This window comes from Zea mays, chromosome 5 (assembly GCF_902167145.1).
Source record: "Zea mays cultivar B73 chromosome 5, Zm-B73-REFERENCE-NAM-5.0, whole genome shotgun sequence".
Classification (NCBI taxonomy): domain Eukaryota; kingdom Viridiplantae; phylum Streptophyta; class Magnoliopsida; order Poales; family Poaceae; genus Zea; species Zea mays.
The window spans coordinates 78,181,940-78,200,097 of NC_050100.1; the positions used below are offsets into that span (position 1 = coordinate 78,181,940).

The following is an 18,158-nucleotide window of genomic DNA, read 5'->3' on the forward strand; positions in this document are numbered from 1 at the left end:
TTATAAATTAAGATAATACTAGACTCATATATAAAAACTAGGTATGTACCCGTGCATTGCCACAGGAGTAAAAATTTAGTGTGAAACATCGATCCACCACTCGCCCAGCCATGCTCCTCCCTCCGTTGTCACCTCCAGTTTAGCCATGATCGGCGCTACCATAGGGCACCCTACAGCCGTCGTCGCCTCTAGTCTAACCATGATCGTCGCTGCCATAGGGCACCCTACAGTCGCACCATCCTCCTCCCGCTCGCGGCGACCAACGTCCTCACTCCTCCGGCCCTCCACCATCTTCCTCTCCACTGCCGTCAACGCACTCAGGCGGTAGGCTGACATCAACCTTGTCATCTAGTCCAATGTTTTTCCCACGGTCGTGACTGCTTCTTCATCCGGTACCACCGGCATGCCAAGGCGGAGCGCGCGAGCTGTAGCGACAGAGAGGAGCATACGACAACGACGGTGTGGGGCGGCGCAAGGAGTTCCACAGCATGCCCTGTTAATAGAAGGTTACTGTGGCTTGGGAAGGACTAGGGACATAGAGAAGTAGGGGCGACAGGTGCAAATGGCTAAGGTCGTCGTCATTGACGGAGAAGAGAACACTGCATCCGTAATTCCCTTTTTGGTCTGTGTCTGCTCGACTCTCTGGAAATATCTCGTGTGGGGGTGAATTTCTCGATGCATATTTATTTTCCTCTCGAAGATTCTGGCGGCTGATAGAGAACACGAAGGACACTCTCATGAGCGCTTTCTTTAGCTTCACATGACCGCTTCATATGACCGCTCTGACGTCTGATATTAAATACGACAACATGGACATCCTGGTAACGCGATTTTGCGTCGCGCTCTATCTTCATCTATTTTAACTACGTGAGTGCTCGTGCGTTGCAACGGGAACATATAATACCACGATAACATATGTATGTCCATATGTTGTGCCGTTAATCAGAATTTAGCAATCTCTAGAACTTTGTGGTAGTCATACTACAACAACAAATTAAGCTCATGAAACAAATATAGTAGACGAGCTCTATATAAGAAATATTTTGATACATCTCTGATGACCACTCAATTTTAAAGCAACTTGCAAATATTGCAAAGAAGGTTGAGCTAAAAACCACCAAACTAGAATGCTACCTACATTACATTTCAACAGGCTTAATAAATCACTACCCTGGTTGAACAAGCCTAATTGTGATGACTGCAGCATCAAACAGAACACGAGCCTTCCTTGGAACATGGACTGGTAGCCCAGCCCATTTAAGACCCCAGCCTCTGCACCCTAGCGCTGAGATTAGTGGAGATGGACGTTGTATCCAAGTTCATAGTCAACCTGAAACCAAAAAACAAACAAACAAATTGTTTAGGTTCTTTCCTGGTATTTTTAAAAACACGTTATCGCACGTTTAACCTCATAGTTCTTTATACAACCAAACAAACAAAGGACACCAGATGCAGTTTCTGCAGTGGAGTCTCTTCTTTGCCCCACCAGCACAAGGTTCATTTCATATGAAGAACTGAAAGTGGCAACAAATAACTTTCAGGCGTGCTTATAGAAAAAGTTGATGGCAACATAGATTTCAGGCATGTAAGCTTCAAATACCCATCCCGCCCAGACGTCCAAGTGCTCAACAACTTTACTTTGGCCATTCCAGCAAGAAAGGTACTGCTTGCTTGATGCTTGTCATCGTTAATTCATAAGTTGTTTGACTGGAGGTGGAGGGGTAGTTAGTTATTCATTGATCATTGGGAGTAACAGGGGATAGGAACTTGGGTGGTTGATCTTGCTAGGTTAGTACCAAGTTAGACCATGCTAGACACTTCACAAAAGCGTTATGGCAATTCTTGGGCAGCTTAAATAATAGGAAATTATCAGATATTGGCTACAAATACAGTAACTGTTTGCTACTTTGCTCAGGTAATCAGTGCTCATTACTCAATTCATCTTACCTTAACATAAGTTTCAGAAAAGTTGTGTACAGGTGCTACGAAATTCATTAAGCCTTCTGCAAAATTTTAAGTTCAAACTCCATTTTCACAAGGAGTAGAAAAGGCAGACAATATGATATGAAAGTAAATAAAAAAAGATTTACTATGAATTAAGGGTTTTCCCATGCTATTTTATCTCTTTAGAAAGCTCAATTGCCCGCAATACCTGCTTTATACTCTAATTGAAAGTAAGAGCTCATGCAATTTGTGTTAAAAAAGGTTGGATACTTCTGGTCAATAAAAATGAGCCTGAAAAACAATCAAAATTAGTTCTTGTTTTCACATTTTCCTCTATGTTTTGTACTGCTGAAACATATATACAGAATGACAAATATTAATATAATATGTAAAATCCATGTGACAAAATATCATCGTAACACTAATATTATATTAACGATATAAATATATAACATTATTATAAATATGCCTCGAGGAACTCCACAAACGAGGGGCGCTCTGCCATGAGCCCATGACCAACTCCGAATGATGACCTGCAAGTCGTGCCTCCAGACATGTGAAACACCGAGCTAGCCGTTGTGTGGCATGATCTCCTTCAGAAGCTCACCTGCTTCATTCAGATTGTTTAATTGCCCCCACCTTAGCGCATCGCCTGTTGCTGCTCCTCTTGTTTTTCTTCTCTACACCATTGTTGGTCATGGCAATACACCTGTTACCCCTTGTCCGAAAAAGGTTTGGCTGACAACCCCATAGTACAAAGCAGAACACATGCAAGATTTATTTAAAAAACAAAGGGAGGAGAAACAAGGATAGAAACGTCAGAAATATTATGACCATAATATGAACAAAAGTGAAATAATGGGCACACCAACTCATACCTTCATCTTTCCATCATCTGAAAAAGCCATCCTCTTTTGAATGAAGAAGAATGATGGAAGCTTTTTCCCAAAATCCAACTGTGAACACATAATTTAATGGAATGAAAACATGCTAAAATCATCATGGCTATAATAGTAGCACCAAAGGTAAGAAACATAGACATGGAATTCTGATACGGAATATTATAAAGGGAGCAATTGTATAGAATCTCGACTTTTTTCAAGCAACTTAGAAAAATATATAAGCAGTCTGCTAGATTAGTTGTTCTTAATTTTGTTTAGAAAAGCAAAGGCAATAGATTTAGTCATCGAGAAAATAGAGACCATGCAGTCAATACTCATCCATCCGTAATTAGTAATTTATACAGAATGAAGAGCAATCAAGGAAGAAAAATAAGACTATTCAACAACATGCAACAAGTGGACTGCGATGCTTGATTATAGGGTAGTAGGGAACCTAGTTTGCTCAATCGATCGGCTAGGAAGAATACTACTGAGTGCTACTGCTTCTGATGAGACCGAAGCCTGAGTGGTCTGCTATCTTTTTTTGGTGACAATGGAGTTCAAAGTAGCACCCAATAATTGTGTCAGTTGGATGAAAATGTAGTTCAAACTTCAAATCCTGACAGCAACCAATTCATAGCAGAGAACGACCAATCAAACTGACAACATTATTATGTTGAACTGGATGTATGAACCCGTTGGTATGTTGCTGTTTCAAATCTGTGTACAAGTAAATCTGTGCAAGCTACCTGTTGGTAAGTTGATATTTTGCTGTCAAAACTGAAAAAACAACAATCTGTGAATCTATGTTAAAATGATGTTGCCTATTACTAAACACATGTTGCTGTCAAAATTGAAAAATGGTCAGTTCATGCAAAACAGTTAGTTGGCTGGTTTTGCACTGAAGAATTGTTGACAGCAACCTATTTGTATGGCTGACAACAAGTTGTTCACCAAACAAGTAGTTAGTCAGTGACAACAACATTTGTCTTTACGACATTGTTCACCAAACAAGCAGTTCCCTAAACAACATTGTTGAGAAATCAACGGGGAACAACTTCGATCATGGTCGGCGTCGAAGAAAGAGAATCAATAATTTTTAAGAGGAGCTGGTCGGTTGCTGCTCACCACTTGGTAAGCCAAAAAAATAAGAGAATGAGACTTAGGAACGAATACATCTATAAACGGTACTCTAGGTTTGTAGACAAGAATGTAATGAATAAAGGTGGAACTACTCACTGCATGTGAAACTGCAAAAGTCCGATGGGAAGAGAGGAGGGCATCAGAGATTGAAGAAGACGTGTTACCCTTACTTCTGCGTCAACTACGCCACCATGGTCGCCTTCGCGCTGGTGGCCTTGCTTCTGGCACACCCGTTCTCGCTCCTCATCCTCCTGGGCCTCCTCTCCATTGTTATGGAGAAACAATTAAAATTTTTAATAGTGCAAAAACATTGCATATTATACAGTAAAGGCAAATTGTATCACCATTAGATGCCCATAGCCCACATTACAACAAGAAACTGATGGGGCATTTTTAGGGCTAGATAACCAAATTATAGCGGCCATCAATACTATTTGTAGGGACATAATACCATGTTATCCTAACCTCTGAGTCCCATATGCGAATGGTAGCATCCTCCCTAGCAGTGACGATGGTCCTGATTAGTGGCCCCCAAACAGCCCTGTTGATCCTTCCATTGATGCTGGTGATGGCGAATCCAGACTCCTCCATCTCTGCATACACACAGGATCAGATCTCAAGGTCAAGGGTGACATTGGAACAAAACAACAGAGGAGGCAGAAACGAAAACTGGTCTTGGAGGTGTGATTGGACAACACAAGTTTGATGTTTTCTCTAGAAGGAACAAATGGTTTTGTACTTAAGGAAATATGGTTCCAGAGCCAGTAGAAGTATCTATGTCAGTTGTTTACTAACTTCACCGTTGGAATTATGGTATACTGGTTCACATTGGTGTGTTTGGTTGCACGCGGAGGTAGTATATTCTCATGTCAATGTTTTTTATTAGGAATCAATGCAAATAACAGTTCCAACAAAAGGTTATATTGGTATGCCATTTTGTTTCATTTCCTAATCCTGATGGGGTGTAGTCAATGCATGCTGAAGGACCCAAAAATACTTCTACTCGACGAGGCAACAAGTGCTCTGGATGCTGAAGGAGAGCACATTGTTCAAGATGCACTGAACCAAGTGATGGTTAGCAGGACCACCATTGTTGTGGCACACCGACTGTCCACGTTTAAAGGGACAGATATGATCGTAGTCATGAATATTGTCCTGGAGATATCAAACCCTATGTTTCAATCAGTTCACTCGGGTTCACAGGCTCGTTGGAGATCATCCGGGTCCACCCGACACGGTCCTTCTCGAGATCGACGGTGGCATATATCTTGGTGGTGACAGGAAAGCGAGAAGGTGAAGGGGAGACCGGGGAGTACCTTACGGATGAACTTGGGGGCGCCGCCAGTGGCGCGGTGCGGGTTGGAGAGCGACTCGGCCTCGAAGATGGTGGCGTGGAGCGTGCCGTGGAGCAAGATCTGAGTCGAGGAGGCGGCGACTCACCTCCTTGGAGTAGGGACAGCGTCAAAGGGATTCATAGGGACCTGCGACTCACCTCGATGGCGCGCGGCGCGGGATCGACGTCGGCGGCCGGGATTCGTAGGGACGGCGCGTGCGGATCGCGAGCGGCAGATTGTTGACGCACGCGGATCCACCACGGCATGCCGTCGCCAAGGGAGGGGAGGGGAGCGGGGGCCTGGTATGGTCTACACCCGAGAGGTTCGGGCAGGGGGATTCGCCGCGGGTGGGAGGGAATCGCGGCGGGGGGACGGTCGTGCGCGTGATTTGCCGCGGGCAGGAGGGGAATCGCGGCGGGGGCGTTCGTGCGCGGGATTCGCGGCATGCGTTGGCTGCTGAGGCGGGGGCAGTCTACACTGTCCCCTTAATAGTATATAAAAATATATATATCAAAATTATACGAACCTATTAATTAACTAAAATAAATTTTAATTTGGAAGTTAGGAGCTTATAAATAGAGTTTTTATTTTCTCCTATCCATCCTGAGCGGCAGCCGGCGAAGTAGAGTCCCGATTCTGCTGAAACCCAGGGGCTAGAACGTAAACGAGCCGGACGCATCCATAAAGATATCCCGCACCGAATTTCCCCCAATTTCCGGAGGAGGACGCTGCCGGCTGCCCCACCCCGTCCCCTACCTTCGTAGTTCCTCCCTCTTTTTCTCTCTCTCTCCTTCATCAGCTTCGCCCTCCACCTCCATCCTCTTCTTTACTTTAAAGTTACTCCCACTAGCCCCAGCCCCCGCGCCGTCCCATCACCCCCAATCCCAGCCTTCTCCTCCTCGACGACACCACACGCCCCCAAAAAATCCCCCTTCGCCTCGGATTCCCACGCGGCCCTCGAGTCGCCGGCGCCCGCCGACGCCACAGCGAGGTACGAAGCGCGGGCAGATGGGAATCTCAGGCGCGCCGCCGAACCCCGCCCCGCTCTGCTGCCCTTATTTGTTCGATCCTCTTCGGAGTGGGCGATTCTAGGGTTTCTGACGGGCGCGAATGAATGCAGGTGGTTCCGTTCAAGGCTTGGGAGGCGGAAGTAGGGAGCGGGAGGATCCGTTCGCGTCCAGCGCCCGTTGACGCGCCCATGTCGGGCCACCTCGATCGCTTCGCGCGGCCATGTGAGTTCCGAGGCTCCTCCCCTCAACGTGGCCTTTTCCTCCTTAGATTTCTCTCGCGGCCGCATAGGCCCATACGCGTAGGGCGACCGCAATCTCTTGCGGCGTTGATTTTCCATAATCCGACTAGCTGATTGCCCCCCTAATCCCCCAACACCGGCGGCGCAGTCTACCTGGTTTTCCGTGATCCGGCTAGCTGATTATGAGGCATCGGCGAGCTCGCTAGCTAATCATGAGGCATCGGCGAGCTCGCCGGGTTAATTCGCCCTGGTCCTTTTTTGCGGCTCTCACGCGGCGTGTCTGTCTCGCCATGCGCTTTGACCGGTTCAGTGCTGCGTCGTATAGGTCTCGTCGGAGTTTCTTCGACCAGATAGATGGGCGCGTAGCTTCCTACGAAGGAGGGTGGCTGAGCCGGATTTGTCGGTTTCACAATAAACTTCGGGCCTTTGTATTCGTATTGGATTTGTCCCCAGGCAAGTTGTCAACCGTTAAGGTCTCAAACTGATTTCACCATTGGACAGCGCCTTGTTGTCTTGAGCCTTGACCTGTTCAATAGTGGCAAGCTCTGAACCAGTGCAAATCTAAACACCACATATTTCAAAACATGTATGTGCTTCCTTCTGAAACTTGCATACAAGTCGGAATACCTGGAGGCCGGAGTGTTACTGCTAACAGTAAAGTTGTAAACACAGAACCATTTAGTCAGGAACCTTGGCTGGATTCACTGCTAGAAATAATCACTTCGTTGGGAAGTTGTTGTGGCCTGTCACTTCACTTGCTAGCATGATGAGCTTCAGAGGAGCTGAAGGTTGTATATTCAGTTTCTAGAGCTGTAGTTTTCTTTTGAAGTAACTCAGCGTTGTAAGTTTGGCTGAGCTGACTTGGAAGTTTTTTTCCTGGGCAGAACAAGGAGCACAATTCAATTCAATGTCAAGCCCTATTCATTTATTAGTTACTTTCATTGCATCATATCAGGTTTTGAAGGGCGCTCAAGTCATGATGAATGCAGAGACCATAAGTCAGACTTTGAAGTCTCTGAAGACGAAAAGAAGACCAGAATGGGCTCTTTGAAGAAAAAAGCAATAGATGCATCAACTAAGATTAGGCATTCATTAAAGAAGAACAGGAGGAAGAGTGGTAGCCGGGTCCTTTCTGTGTCTATTGAGGATGTGCGTGATCTAGAGGAGCTGCAAGCTGTTGAAGCATTTAGACAAGCACTACTCTTGGATGAGCTGTTGCCTGCAAGACACGATGACTATCATATGATGCTGAGGTATATGTATCCAGTAAATTATGATGCACCTTTTGTTTAGCTTGATGTGTTAGTTTTCATTTTTCCAAATCACAAGTGCACAGCTCAAGCCTAACTAAATCTGGTCTTTAGATTTCTAAAAGCAAGGAAATTTGATATCGACAAAGCAAAGCAAATGTGGATGGATATGCTTCATTGGCGGAGGGAGTATGGCACTGATACGATTTTGGAGGTCAGTGTCTGAGCTTTAGTCAGACATTTTTTAAGTTTGTTTGGCTTATATGGCTCCTGTCTTAAAACAATAATCTGAAATCATTTTGTGTTTTTCATAGGACTTCGAATACACTGAGTTGGACGCTGTTTTGCAATATTATCCTCATGGTTATCATGGAGTTGACAAAGAGGGGAGACCCGTTTATATTGAAAGGCTTGGAAAGGTTGACCCTAGCAAACTTATGAATGTCACAACGATGGATCGATATGTGCGATACCATGTGAAGGAGTTTGAGAGGAGCTTCTTGATTAAATTTCCAGCTTGCTCTGTTGCTGCAAAAAGGCACATTGATTCCAGCACAACAATTCTGGATGTCCAGGGCGTGGTATGTTACTGAGGATTTAATCTTTCATGATGCTTTTCTTTGTGCAACTTGACAGTTGATGAGTGCTACTTTCATACCTATGTTTCATAGGGTTTGAAAAATTTCAGCAAAACTGCACGTGAATTAATTCAGCGACTGCAGAAAATTGACAATGATAACTACCCAGAGGTATGAGCCTCATTTTTTTTACACTCTCTTTTGTTGTTTTTTTGCTTGGAATATATTGGGTTAATTTGTTGCATCTCCAGACTCTATACCAAATGTTTATTGTCAATGCTGGTCCGGGTTTCCGGCTACTATGGAACACTGTGAAGTCCTTTCTTGATCCCAAAACTACCGCCAAGATACATGTAAGTTTCCACTGAGGCACAAGCGACAGAACTTTTTTCTTGATAACATTGCTTAATGTCTAAGGTATTCTTATGTTTTTAGGTTCTTGGGAACAAATACCAAAGTAAGCTGCTTGAAATAATTGACGCCAGGTAGATGTTCAATCTGCTACTTTGAGGGGATTTGTTTTCTTAATTGATCTCTTATGATTATTGTTTCATTTGTAAAAAATGCTCAGTGAATTGCCGGAATTCCTTGGTGGCACTTGTACCTGTCCTGAATACGGAGGCTGCCTTAAGGCTGAAAAGGGACCATGGAAGGACCCAAACATACTTAAGGCATGTATCATTAGATACTTTTTTTGATCCTCCTATTATTTGTTTTTTGCTAACTACAAAGTATAACCTTGTCATTCTCATGTATAATGTATTTATCATTTGTTACCCATTGTACTGATACCAGATAGTCCAAAGTGGTGAGGTTCATTGTGCTCGTCAAATTGTAACTATTTCCAATGGTGAAGAAAAAATTATTACTTATGCCAAACCGAAGCACCATTCAGTAAGTTTCAGAATCAATCGTCATTGATTTTGTTTCCAGAATTTTCTGTACCAGAAGTTCAGTAATTTGCAGCTTTGTTAAAACCATGTTTTAATGTGGAATGACAGATGCGAGGGAGTGACACATCAACTGCTGAGTCTGGCTCAGAAGCTGACGATGCTATCTCCCCCAAAGCTCTCAGAAGTTACATACAACATCCTAAGTTGACCCCAGTTCGTGAAGAGGTTGGTAGTTGATCTTTTTGCATATTTTCTGCAATTGTGTCAGGCTGTCAGCAAATGCCAGTCTATGTCACTAGAAGTGCAACCTAAATCCCATTCTCCTTTGCCCTTTGTGTCACGGCTATAGATTATGTCAGGTGAAATTAATGTTGTCTTTGTCTCTTTATTAGGTCAAAATTGTCAGGGCTACGAGCTTTTCTACTCGTCTCCCTGAATATGATGTACCTGTTGTTGACAAGGCTGTGGATGCTACATGGAGAAGAGAGCAGCCACGAAAGATACCATTCATGCCCCAAGGTTTGTTCTTGTTAATCTAATTTGTCGTTTGAAAAATCTGTTTGGGTTTTTTTCTAGTACCTGACATTTGATTTTTTTTGTTAGATGCAGACTCTTCTGTGAAAACTATGTCCAGGCCATCTGATTCCTCCTGGGATAAGATCGTTGCAACTCTGATGGCTTGTCTTATGGCTATTGTAATGTTGGTTCGATCAGTCAAAGATCTTGTCACAAGGAGATTGCCATATAAAGGCGGGTCAGAAGAAATCCACTCTACGCTGTACCCAGACCCCATCCAGAAAGAGGAATTCCGTCCTCCTTCTCCGATCCCTGGATTTGCTGAAGCCGACCTGTTCGCCGTGGTCTTGCAAAGGCTGGGAGAGCTTGAAGAGAAGGTTCAGATGCTTCAAGAAAAGCCTTCCGAAATGCCTTGCGAGAAAGAAGAGTTGCTTAACGCCGCTGTGCGTCGTGTCGATGCATTGGAAGCCGAACTAATTGTAACAAAGAAGGTAATCTTTTGTTAATTGCCGGACATGGTTTTTCTTCTTTCTTTTCCATATAATGCCAGCCTACTTTGCAAAAGCTCGTCATGTGCCTGTAGATTAAGTTCACTTAGGATTATTTTGCTTCTTGATTAGCTTTCAGCAGTTTCACCGTCCAGCTGCTCATCACATGCGTTTCTGAAATTTCCATAGGCTTTGCACGAGGCTCTTATCAGGCAAGAGGAACTGCTTGCGTACATCGACCGCAAAGAGATTGCCAAGGCTCAGGTTAGTAGCGCGATATATCATGATGTTATTCGATCCGTGTTATAACGCCGTGGCATACATCTTTATCAGTTTAGTGGTCTTGCTTCCTCTTGCAGAGAAAGAAGAAAGCAATGCTTTGCTACTAGGACAAGGAGGGAGATACTTCTGCTTCCTCAGAGGAGATGCCAAAGATGGCGCCTGAGATGTAACCAGCGATCCCCTTCATTTTCCTGACACTTGTGAATCTTCTACAAGTTTCCGTTGTAAATCGAGAATATTCTGACATGAATAAAGTGTTTTTTGGCATCATGAGCTTTGCTGCCTCCGGTCTTGCAATCTGGTTGTTCGTTGCAGCATAATTGGTTGGTTGGTTGGGTGGCCTTAGCCGAGCCGATAATATGGTGCGTGGACGGTTAGCTGATGCGTATCGTCGAGCAGTGGCTTGATTACCTCGGTGATTGATTGTTTTGACTTATGAGTGAATTATTGACCAGGCCAGCTGTTGACTCTAAGCAGGGGCATGGCTCGTGCTGGAAGAGCGTTGGTGTGATGGAGAGGTAAATCTCGATCGCATGTTTCTTGGCTGGGTTTGCTTCTTAGCTCCTGTACCAACAGCTAATAAGTGTTTAGTTGGTTTTATCTGGATGGTGACGGCTAATAACTAATGTCTATTTAAAACTTACAGATAATTTTAGCTGCTAACTATTAGGGGTGTTTGATGTTTTAGTCACTTTGACCCGGTTTGTTTACCCTCTAGATTATGGGCATGTTTGGTTTGTGGCTAAATGTGCCACACTTTGCCTAAGGTTAGTCGTTCGAATTGAATAACTAACCTTAGGCACAAAAGTTAGACAAAGTGTGGCAATTGAGGTAACCAACCAAACATGCCTTATATAATCCAGCTTAAATAAGTTTAAAGGTAAATAAAGAATTCAGATTATTAGATGGATTATGTAATCTAGATACATAGATTATGATAATCCATAAACAGCTCAATAGGTACTTATATAATTCATAAACTGGATTATATAATTCTGAAGAAAACAAGCACGTCCTTACTAAATTTTAGGTACTAAACTTTTCCTAGAATTTCTATTTGGAAGGCTTTATTGAGTCATACTGTTTAGCAGTTTAAGGACTAAAAGTAATTAACAACTTTAGGAGGTCTTATTATATCCAGTCAAGATACAGTACTCTTGCTTGTTACATCAGGACAACGAGCGGCTTGGCCCCCCTGTTTCTTGTCTGCATTTGGTTGTTATTATAGCGCAGTCAAGATACAATTGATTTGCTTGTTACAGCAGGACAACGAGAGGCTTAGGCCCCCTTCGTTCGGAAGGGAAATGTAGTTACAGAGGATTGAAATCTCATTTCCTATGAATGTCCTTGGAACAAAAGATTGGCTTTCTATAAGAAAAAAATCTGGAGGAAATTATATATTCAGAGACAGACAGACACAGGTATATGAGTGGAGAAGAACACTGACACAGTCTCACGACTACACGAGGATGCATACGTATTGGGGGTCCAAGGGCCGCCTGATCACTGGATCATGCACCGCGCCATCGCCCTTCCCCCCCTGGCGCGTCACCATCGGAACGGGTTCTGCTGTTGGAGGCAAAACTTTAATGAAATCAGCTCACACAAATCAACCGCGGAGTGGCAGCCAACGCCAAGATCAGAAACACACTGGACTGGACTGGACTGGACTGACTTACCATCCCTCGCTTCTTCTTCTTCTTCTCGATGTACGCCAGGACCTCCTCCTGCTGGGCGGACGACGTCTCGAGTAGCTTCTTGGTGGCGTCGAGCTCCGTCTCGAGCGCGTCGACGCGGGCGGCGGCGGCCTTGATCGACTCCTCCAGCTCGGGCGGCACCTCGGGCGGGCCCGACGCCAGCGCCGCCACCTTGGCCTCCAGGTCGTCCACGCGCTTGACCAGCGCCTGGTACTGCGCCGCCGACACCACGACGGCGTCGGGCCCGCCCAGCTGCAGCTGCTGCTGCATCTGCATCTGCCGCGTCTTCTTGGCCATGGCCTCCATGGTGGCGATGCCCATGGCCGCGTCCATGGCCCGCTTCGGCGCGATCTTGCCCACCCGGAACATGGCCACCACGCCCATCACCAGCGCCATGAACCCCGACACCACCTGCCGGTCTCCCGCGTCCCCCTGCTTGTACGCGTCCGGCAGCTGCGCGTACATGTCCCGCGCGATCTGCAGCTTCTCCTCGCTCACCTCGCCGCTCCAGTTGAAGTCCATGCCCCTGTCCACGCCGGGGAACAGCCCGCCGCCGTCGAAGCTGTCCTTGGCGGCAGGGTCCGGGTCGCTGGCGGTCTTCATCTCGTGGAGCGGGGACATCTGCGGGTGCTCGATCTTCTCGCGCGCCACCTTGGGGGAATCCACGGCGTTGCGGCGCATGGAGTCTTGCTTCTGCAGTGTGGATCGGAAACCGGTGTCACTGTCAGTGACACAGCGTTCTGTTCTGCGCGTTGCATGCTCCATGTGTTGCTTGCTGTTCAGGCTTGATGACAAACACACACACACCGTACCTTGGGAACGGGCACTATTTCGTCCTCGGTGATGAGCTTCTCGTCGGCGTCGCGAGGGTCCCCGCTGTTCATCCCGCATCTCCCCATGCCGCATTGGACCATCTGAGAAAGAACCGGATGAAAAACAGCATCGATCGTCTACCAGCTTCACATGGCTGGCCCTTCGTCGGAGTGGAGCGCAAAGTAATCTAGACAGGTAGACGGAACCTTGAGGATCTCAGGGTCCTTCCATGGCCCTTTGTCGGAGCGCATGCAGCCGCCCTCGCAGTTGCAAGTGCCGCCGAAGAACTCGGGCAGCTCGCTGCACACACGTCATCACAAAGAGGTCAAGAAAGAAACCTGAGCAGTGAGTTCAGTCCAGTTTGTTCAGCAAATAAACCTGGCATCGATCACTTCCAGGAGCTTGCTCTGGTACTTGTTGCCAAGGACCTGCACCGCCATCAGAGCAGAGCAGAGCAGATGATCAAGTGAGTGGAACCAACCAATGCCTGTGATGGGAGGGGGAGGAGAAATCGGTTTGGTTACATGGATCTTGGCCGTGGTCTTGGGGTCCAGGAACGACTTGACGGTGTTCCAGAGAAGCCTGAACCCTTGCCCCGCGTTGATGATGAACATCCGGCACAGCGTCTGCACAGGGCGAGCATGTAGCAGAAGGCTGCACTTGTTGCAGTTGCTTGGACGAACAAGTTCACTGGACGATCGAACAGGACATGCAGTGTGGTACCTCAGGGTAGTTGTCTCCGTCGATCTTCTGGAGGCGTCCGATGAGGTCCCTCGCGGCCTTGTTGAAGTTCTTGTACCCCTGGGCAACAATGGCGCACGCCATGGATGAGAAGAAAGCATCAAGCAGCAGCGAGCAGCAAGAGACGGATGGTGGTGGAGACTCGGGACACGGACCACGCCGGAGACGTCAAGGATGGTGGTGCTCTGGTCGACGTGCTTCTTGGCGGAGATGGAGCAGGCGGGGAACTTGACGGCGAAGGCGCGCTCGAACTCCCTCACGTGGTACTGCACGTAGCGGTCCATGCTGGTGACCTGCAGCAGCTTGGTGGTGTCGATCTGCCCCAGCTTCTCCATGTACACGGGCCGGCCGTCCTTGTCCACGCCGTGGTGGCCCTGCGGGTAGTGCTCCAGCACCTGGTCCATCTCCTCGAACACGAACTCGTCGATGATGGTGTCGGCGCCGAACTCCTTGCGCCACTGCAGCATGTCCGACCACATCTGCTTCGACTTCTCGATGTCGAACTTGCGCGCGCGCAGGAACCGGAGCATCATGTGGTAGTCGTCGTGGCGGGCCGGCAGCAGCTCCTCCAGCACCAGCGTCTGCCGGAACGCGTCCACCTGCTTCATATCCTCCGCGTCGCGCACGTCCTCGATCGACACCGACATCACCTTGCTGCTGCGCCGCCCCATCGACTTGCGGCTCAGCGAGCTCCGCAGCAGCTTCGACGACGCGCTCATCGCGCGGTGCCGCAGCGACGACGTGCGCGACGCCGACGCCGACAGCGCCGGCGCGCCCTCCACGCCGCCGTCCGCCGCGGCGGCGGCGCCGCCGCTGCCCGACACGGCTGCGGACGACATGTGGAACTAATCTGCCGAGCGCGCGGCCCTGCAGCTAGCGCCGGCGGCCTGAGCGATCCACCGTCAACACAACGTCCGTTAATTAATGGCCAGCCGGTGAGATGGAGGTACGTGCATGCAGATCGGGAATAATTGTTCTGAACGACATAATGGATGCATGCGTCATCTGATTCATTAGCGCCGCGCTGGTTGCAAGATCGATGGAGCGAGCGATCGACGGGACGAGTTTATTACCTCGGAGACGGCGGCGGCCTCGATCAGGAGATTGCGGAGGAGCTAGGGCGGAGACAAGGCGGATGGAGGAGGGAGGAGGAGGAGGAAGGAAGAAGGGTGGCTGGCGATTGCAAGCTGCTCGGGTGACGCATGCATGGCGGGCGCGGGTCTGGCTGTCTCATCATGCACTCGCCCTCCCCGTCGTCGTGAGGTGTCGTGGCCGTTCCACTAGCTATTTCTGGCAAAGTGGCAGCTGCGCCCTCCCAATTCTGTTCTGATATAAGTAGCCAATCAGCCAACTAATACTTGTAATGGTTTAGGCCCCGTTTCGATCAAGCTGTTTAGTGCCCGTTCTAATTTATAATTCATTTGACTTTTTTTTTGTTAAATTTGACAGGCTCATGTTATTTAAAAAATTTACGAAAAATAAAAATTTCAAAGCCATACTTAAAGTATATTATAGAGTAGATGATATCATAGTAAAAATAAAAATAACTATGATTTTTTTTGAATAAGACGAGCCAGTCAAACTTAGTGTGAAAAAGTTAAACAAATTATAAATCAGAACAGAGGGAGCAGTAGTTTGGAATAAACTCTAGAAGATATAACATATCCAAGTGTCTGAATTAAAAAAAACTTCTACACTCCTTGACCCCATGTCTTGAAGAAACTGATAATATTGTGCTTTCCTATTATAAATGGTGGATTTGCTGGGTATTTGATGGTACGCTGGATGGTCTCTAGCGATAACCTGTCGGCCTAGCCTAGATGTCACTCATTTTTGACGTATCAAATCTACCTAAAAGATGAAAAGTGTACCACGACGAATGTTTAGAGAGGTTCAGACAACAGAGCGTGTAATACCCTATCTTCCTTTGGCGTGATAAATTGATGAGCACAAAGATAGAGAAGATTATAAGTTCAAGAATCAACTGAGCACCATGACCTTCTCTCCATCTCCGTTTGGCTTTGATGAGAGTTCTAGCCCAAAGGTTCCTAATCAACCCGTCAGAGGTAATCTACGGGCGGGTAACGAAAAGCACCCGCATAATCCTAAGAATAAGAACAAGGGGGCTGCCTAGAGTCTAAGAAGATGGTGGAACACAAGAACACACGAGATTTAGAGTGGTTCGAGCCATCGAAGTGTAATACCCTACGTCCACTTAACTACTTGAGAGTTGTATTATTGTGAGCTTGTGCTTGAGTCTGAAAGTGTCTATCCACTTGCATCGCATGTGCCCTCCTTTTCATAGTCCAACAGGGCATGTATAAGGGTGTTGAGCCCCGATAGGTGGGCCTAGATTTCTAGTATTAAATATGTACAACATAGAGTGTTAAATGCTATGACAGATAGATATCCTCTCCCTCGGCCGCCGTGCGGACATTCTGACCAGGCATGCTTTCGTATCGTCTGTCGGCTCGAGTCAGCTACGATCATGCGCAGTGGAGTCTGGCGTATGTAGGGGTCGACCTTGCTGACGTGCGCAGGAGCTATTGCGATATATCTGAGTTGCCACTTCCGGTGGGTACTGCAGAGCGTGCCTAGCCCGAGCCAGCGGTTGCTCATGATGGCACCGTCCATGAAGGAAACAGGCGACACCCAAGAGGGGGTGAATTAGGGCTTCTAAAACTTTATCTAAACTAGGCTACAAATAAATCCTTAGAGCAAAACCTATGCAATTAATCAAACTAGAATGTGCAAACAAGGTTTTATCTAAGTGTTGCTATCTCTACCACAATAGCTAAGTTTCAATCTAAAACAATATAAGTATAAAAATAAGATTGAAACTTAAATGCTTAATATAAATGCGGAAGCTAAAGAGCAAGGTAGAGATGCAAACTCTCGTGGATGACGCCTGAAAGGGAAATAGGGTTAACCATTTCCTATAATTAATTTTGGTGGTTGACATCCAACACAAACACATGGACTAACTAGTTTGTCTAGAATTCATGTATTACAGGTGCATAACGTTCAACATAAACAAAAAAGAAATCAAGTTAGGGACACAATTTAATTGGAGCAAAAGGACTTGAGTGTGCTGAAAAATGGTGCACCGGACACTGTCCGGTGCGGCCAGCCAGGCACCCCCTGGAACCAGCCACTCTCGGGAAACTTCAGGGCAGCCTCCGCTATAATTCACCGGACTGTCCGGTGAGCTAGCGGAGCAACGGCTAACTGGCGCCAACGGTCGACTTCAAAAGGCATCTGCGGTGAACAGTGCCGCGACAGAAGTTAGAGCAGAAGTCAGAGGACATCGGACTTTCTGGTGTGGCACCAGACTGTCCGGTGCAGCTAGAAGACAAGGCGCCCCAACGGTCAACTGCTCCGAACCCTAACGGTTTGCGTTGATGTGGCGCGCACCGAACTGTCCGGTGCGCCCATCGCCAGCAAAATTCAACCAACGACTAGAAGTGGTTGGGAGGCTATAAATACCCCCAACCACCTCATTCACTCTCATCCAAGCATTTTGAATTCTTCATTCATTACAAGAGCAAAAGCCCAACACTCCAAGACACAATCAAAGCAATCAATCCACTCAAAGCCCCAAAATTAACTCTAGTGCATTAGGGCTTGTGAGAGGATCACTTATGTTCTTTGTTGCTCTTGTCGCTTGGTTTGGCCTTTTTCTTTCCCTTCTATTTCTCAAGTGACTTGTAATCGAAGCAAGAGACACCTAAGTGTGTGGTGGTCCTTGCGGGGTCTAAGTGATCCGAGAGATTAAGGAAAAGGCTCACTCGGTCTAAGTGATCGTTTGAGAGAGGGAAAGGGTTGAAATAGACCCGGTCTTTGTGACCTCAACGGGGACTAGGTTCTTTGGAACCGAACCTCGAGAAAAATAAATCACCATGTTCACTCGCCTTGATTCTTGTTTGATTTGTTTTTCCCTCTCTAACGTTTCCTTGCTAGTGTGAATTTAAGTTGGCTCCCATACGTCATCCACAATCCTTGAGCAACTCCTAGCAAGAGAGATATTCTTTTTGACTTGAATTTAATTCTAACGCTAACCCCCAACCTTAGTGTGTGTTTAAGTTTATAAATTTCAGGTTTCGCCTATTCACCCCCCTCTAGGCGACTTTCAATTGGTATCAGAGCCAATGCTTCATTAAGAGTCTAATCAACTCGAAGTGATGTCTAGAGATCACGCCAAGAGGGAGATCATGACCGGCGAAAAGGCCGCAAGCTTGGGGAGGACTCTCTCAAGGGAGTCCGACAACAAACACAAGGAGGAATCCTCTTCCTCCATCAAGTCGCATCGGAGAGGTGACAAGAAGAAAAAGATGAAGAAGGTGGTCTAC

At 46.8% G+C, this 18,158-nt stretch overlaps 3 protein-coding genes across 9 annotated transcripts; 1 reads left to right on the top strand and 2 right to left on the bottom strand.

Moving 5' to 3' along the window:
- Nucleotides 1-2,304: 2,304 nt before the first annotated feature.
- Nucleotides 2,305-5,382, bottom strand: LOC103626588 (uncharacterized). Its single transcript, XM_020537684.2, has 6 exons — nucleotides 5,285-5,382; nucleotides 4,434-4,561; nucleotides 4,139-4,219; nucleotides 2,823-2,900; nucleotides 2,552-2,682; nucleotides 2,305-2,477 (listed from the first exon to the last, which is right to left on the bottom strand). Exons 2-5 carry the CDS (start codon nucleotides 4,557-4,559, stop codon nucleotides 2,557-2,559), a joined length of 411 nt encoding a protein of 136 aa, XP_020393273.1. The 5' UTR covers nucleotides 4,560-4,561; nucleotides 5,285-5,382; the 3' UTR covers nucleotides 2,305-2,477; nucleotides 2,552-2,556.
- Nucleotides 5,383-5,907: 525 nt separating this feature from the next.
- LOC100273833 (Phosphatidylinositol/phosphatidylcholine transfer protein SFH8) lies at nucleotides 5,908-10,828 on the top strand. Of its 2 annotated transcripts, none has more exons than XM_008683263.4 (15): nucleotides 5,908-6,293; nucleotides 6,423-6,534; nucleotides 7,507-7,804; nucleotides 7,916-8,015; nucleotides 8,116-8,382; nucleotides 8,473-8,550; nucleotides 8,631-8,732; nucleotides 8,815-8,864; nucleotides 8,951-9,050; nucleotides 9,175-9,273; nucleotides 9,381-9,497; nucleotides 9,665-9,791; nucleotides 9,876-10,279; nucleotides 10,466-10,540; nucleotides 10,636-10,828. In XM_008683263.4, exons 2-15 carry the CDS (start codon nucleotides 6,501-6,503, stop codon nucleotides 10,663-10,665), a joined length of 1,881 nt encoding a protein of 626 aa, XP_008681485.1. In that variant the 5' UTR covers nucleotides 5,908-6,293; nucleotides 6,423-6,500; the 3' UTR covers nucleotides 10,666-10,828. The 2 variants fall into 2 exon arrangements, with proteins under 2 accessions (XP_008681485.1, NP_001347392.1); NM_001360463.1 differs by having other exon boundaries at nucleotides 6,078-6,293; nucleotides 9,882-10,279; nucleotides 10,636-10,827.
- Nucleotides 10,829-11,722: 894 nt separating this feature from the next.
- LOC100502156 (uncharacterized) lies at nucleotides 11,723-15,377 on the bottom strand. Of its 6 annotated transcripts, none has more exons than XM_035958781.1 (8): nucleotides 13,965-15,369; nucleotides 13,792-13,869; nucleotides 13,593-13,694; nucleotides 13,447-13,496; nucleotides 13,275-13,368; nucleotides 13,068-13,169; nucleotides 12,238-12,948; nucleotides 11,723-12,124 (listed from the first exon to the last, which is right to left on the bottom strand). In XM_035958781.1, exons 1-8 carry the CDS (start codon nucleotides 14,646-14,648, stop codon nucleotides 12,107-12,109), a joined length of 1,839 nt encoding a protein of 612 aa, XP_035814674.1. In that variant the 5' UTR covers nucleotides 14,649-15,369; the 3' UTR covers nucleotides 11,723-12,106. The 6 variants fall into 6 exon arrangements, with proteins under 6 accessions (XP_035814674.1, XP_035814673.1, XP_035814672.1 ...); XM_035958780.1 differs by having other exon boundaries at nucleotides 11,723-12,142; NM_001363206.1 differs by having other exon boundaries at nucleotides 11,867-12,127; nucleotides 13,965-14,565.
- Between the last annotated feature and the right edge of the window lie 2,781 nt (nucleotides 15,378-18,158).

What these genes read in the sequence shown, in the direction of transcription:
- LOC100273833 (XM_008683263.4), top strand. Translation starts at nt 6,501, where the DNA reads ATGTCGGGCCACCTCGATCGCTTCGCGCGGCCAT. An exon ending in AAACTACCGCCAAGATACAT is followed by an intron (nt 8,733 to 8,814) that starts GTAAGTTTCCAC and finishes TTATGTTTTTAG; the next exon opens with GTTCTTGGGAACAAATACCA. An exon ending in AGGACCCAAACATACTTAAG is followed by an intron (nt 9,051 to 9,174) that starts GCATGTATCATT and finishes TACTGATACCAG; the next exon opens with ATAGTCCAAAGTGGTGAGGT.
- LOC100502156 (XM_035958777.1), bottom strand. Translation starts at nt 14,648, where the DNA reads ATGTCGTCCGCAGCCGTGTCGGGCAGCGGCGGCGCCGCCGCCGCGGCG. An exon ending in AGACCACGGCCAAGATCCAT is followed by an intron (nt 13,497 to 13,592) that starts GTAACCAAACCG and finishes ATGGCGGTGCAG; the next exon opens with GTCCTTGGCAACAAGTACCA. An exon ending in CTGGAAGTGATCGATGCCAG is followed by an intron (nt 13,369 to 13,446) that starts GTTTATTTGCTG and finishes ACGTGTGTGCAG; the next exon opens with CGAGCTGCCCGAGTTCTTCG.
- LOC103626588 (XM_020537684.2), bottom strand. Translation starts at nt 4,559, where the DNA reads ATGGAGGAGTCTGGATTCGCCATCACCAGCATCAATGGAAGGATCAAC. An exon ending in GTGGCGTAGTTGACGCAGAA is followed by an intron (nt 2,901 to 4,138) that starts GTAAGGGTAACA and finishes ATGTGTTCACAG; the next exon opens with TTGGATTTTGGGAAAAAGCT. An exon ending in CAGATGATGGAAAGATGAAG is followed by an intron (nt 2,683 to 2,822) that starts GTATGAGTTGGT and finishes TGGGGTTGTCAG; the next exon opens with CCAAACCTTTTTCGGACAAG.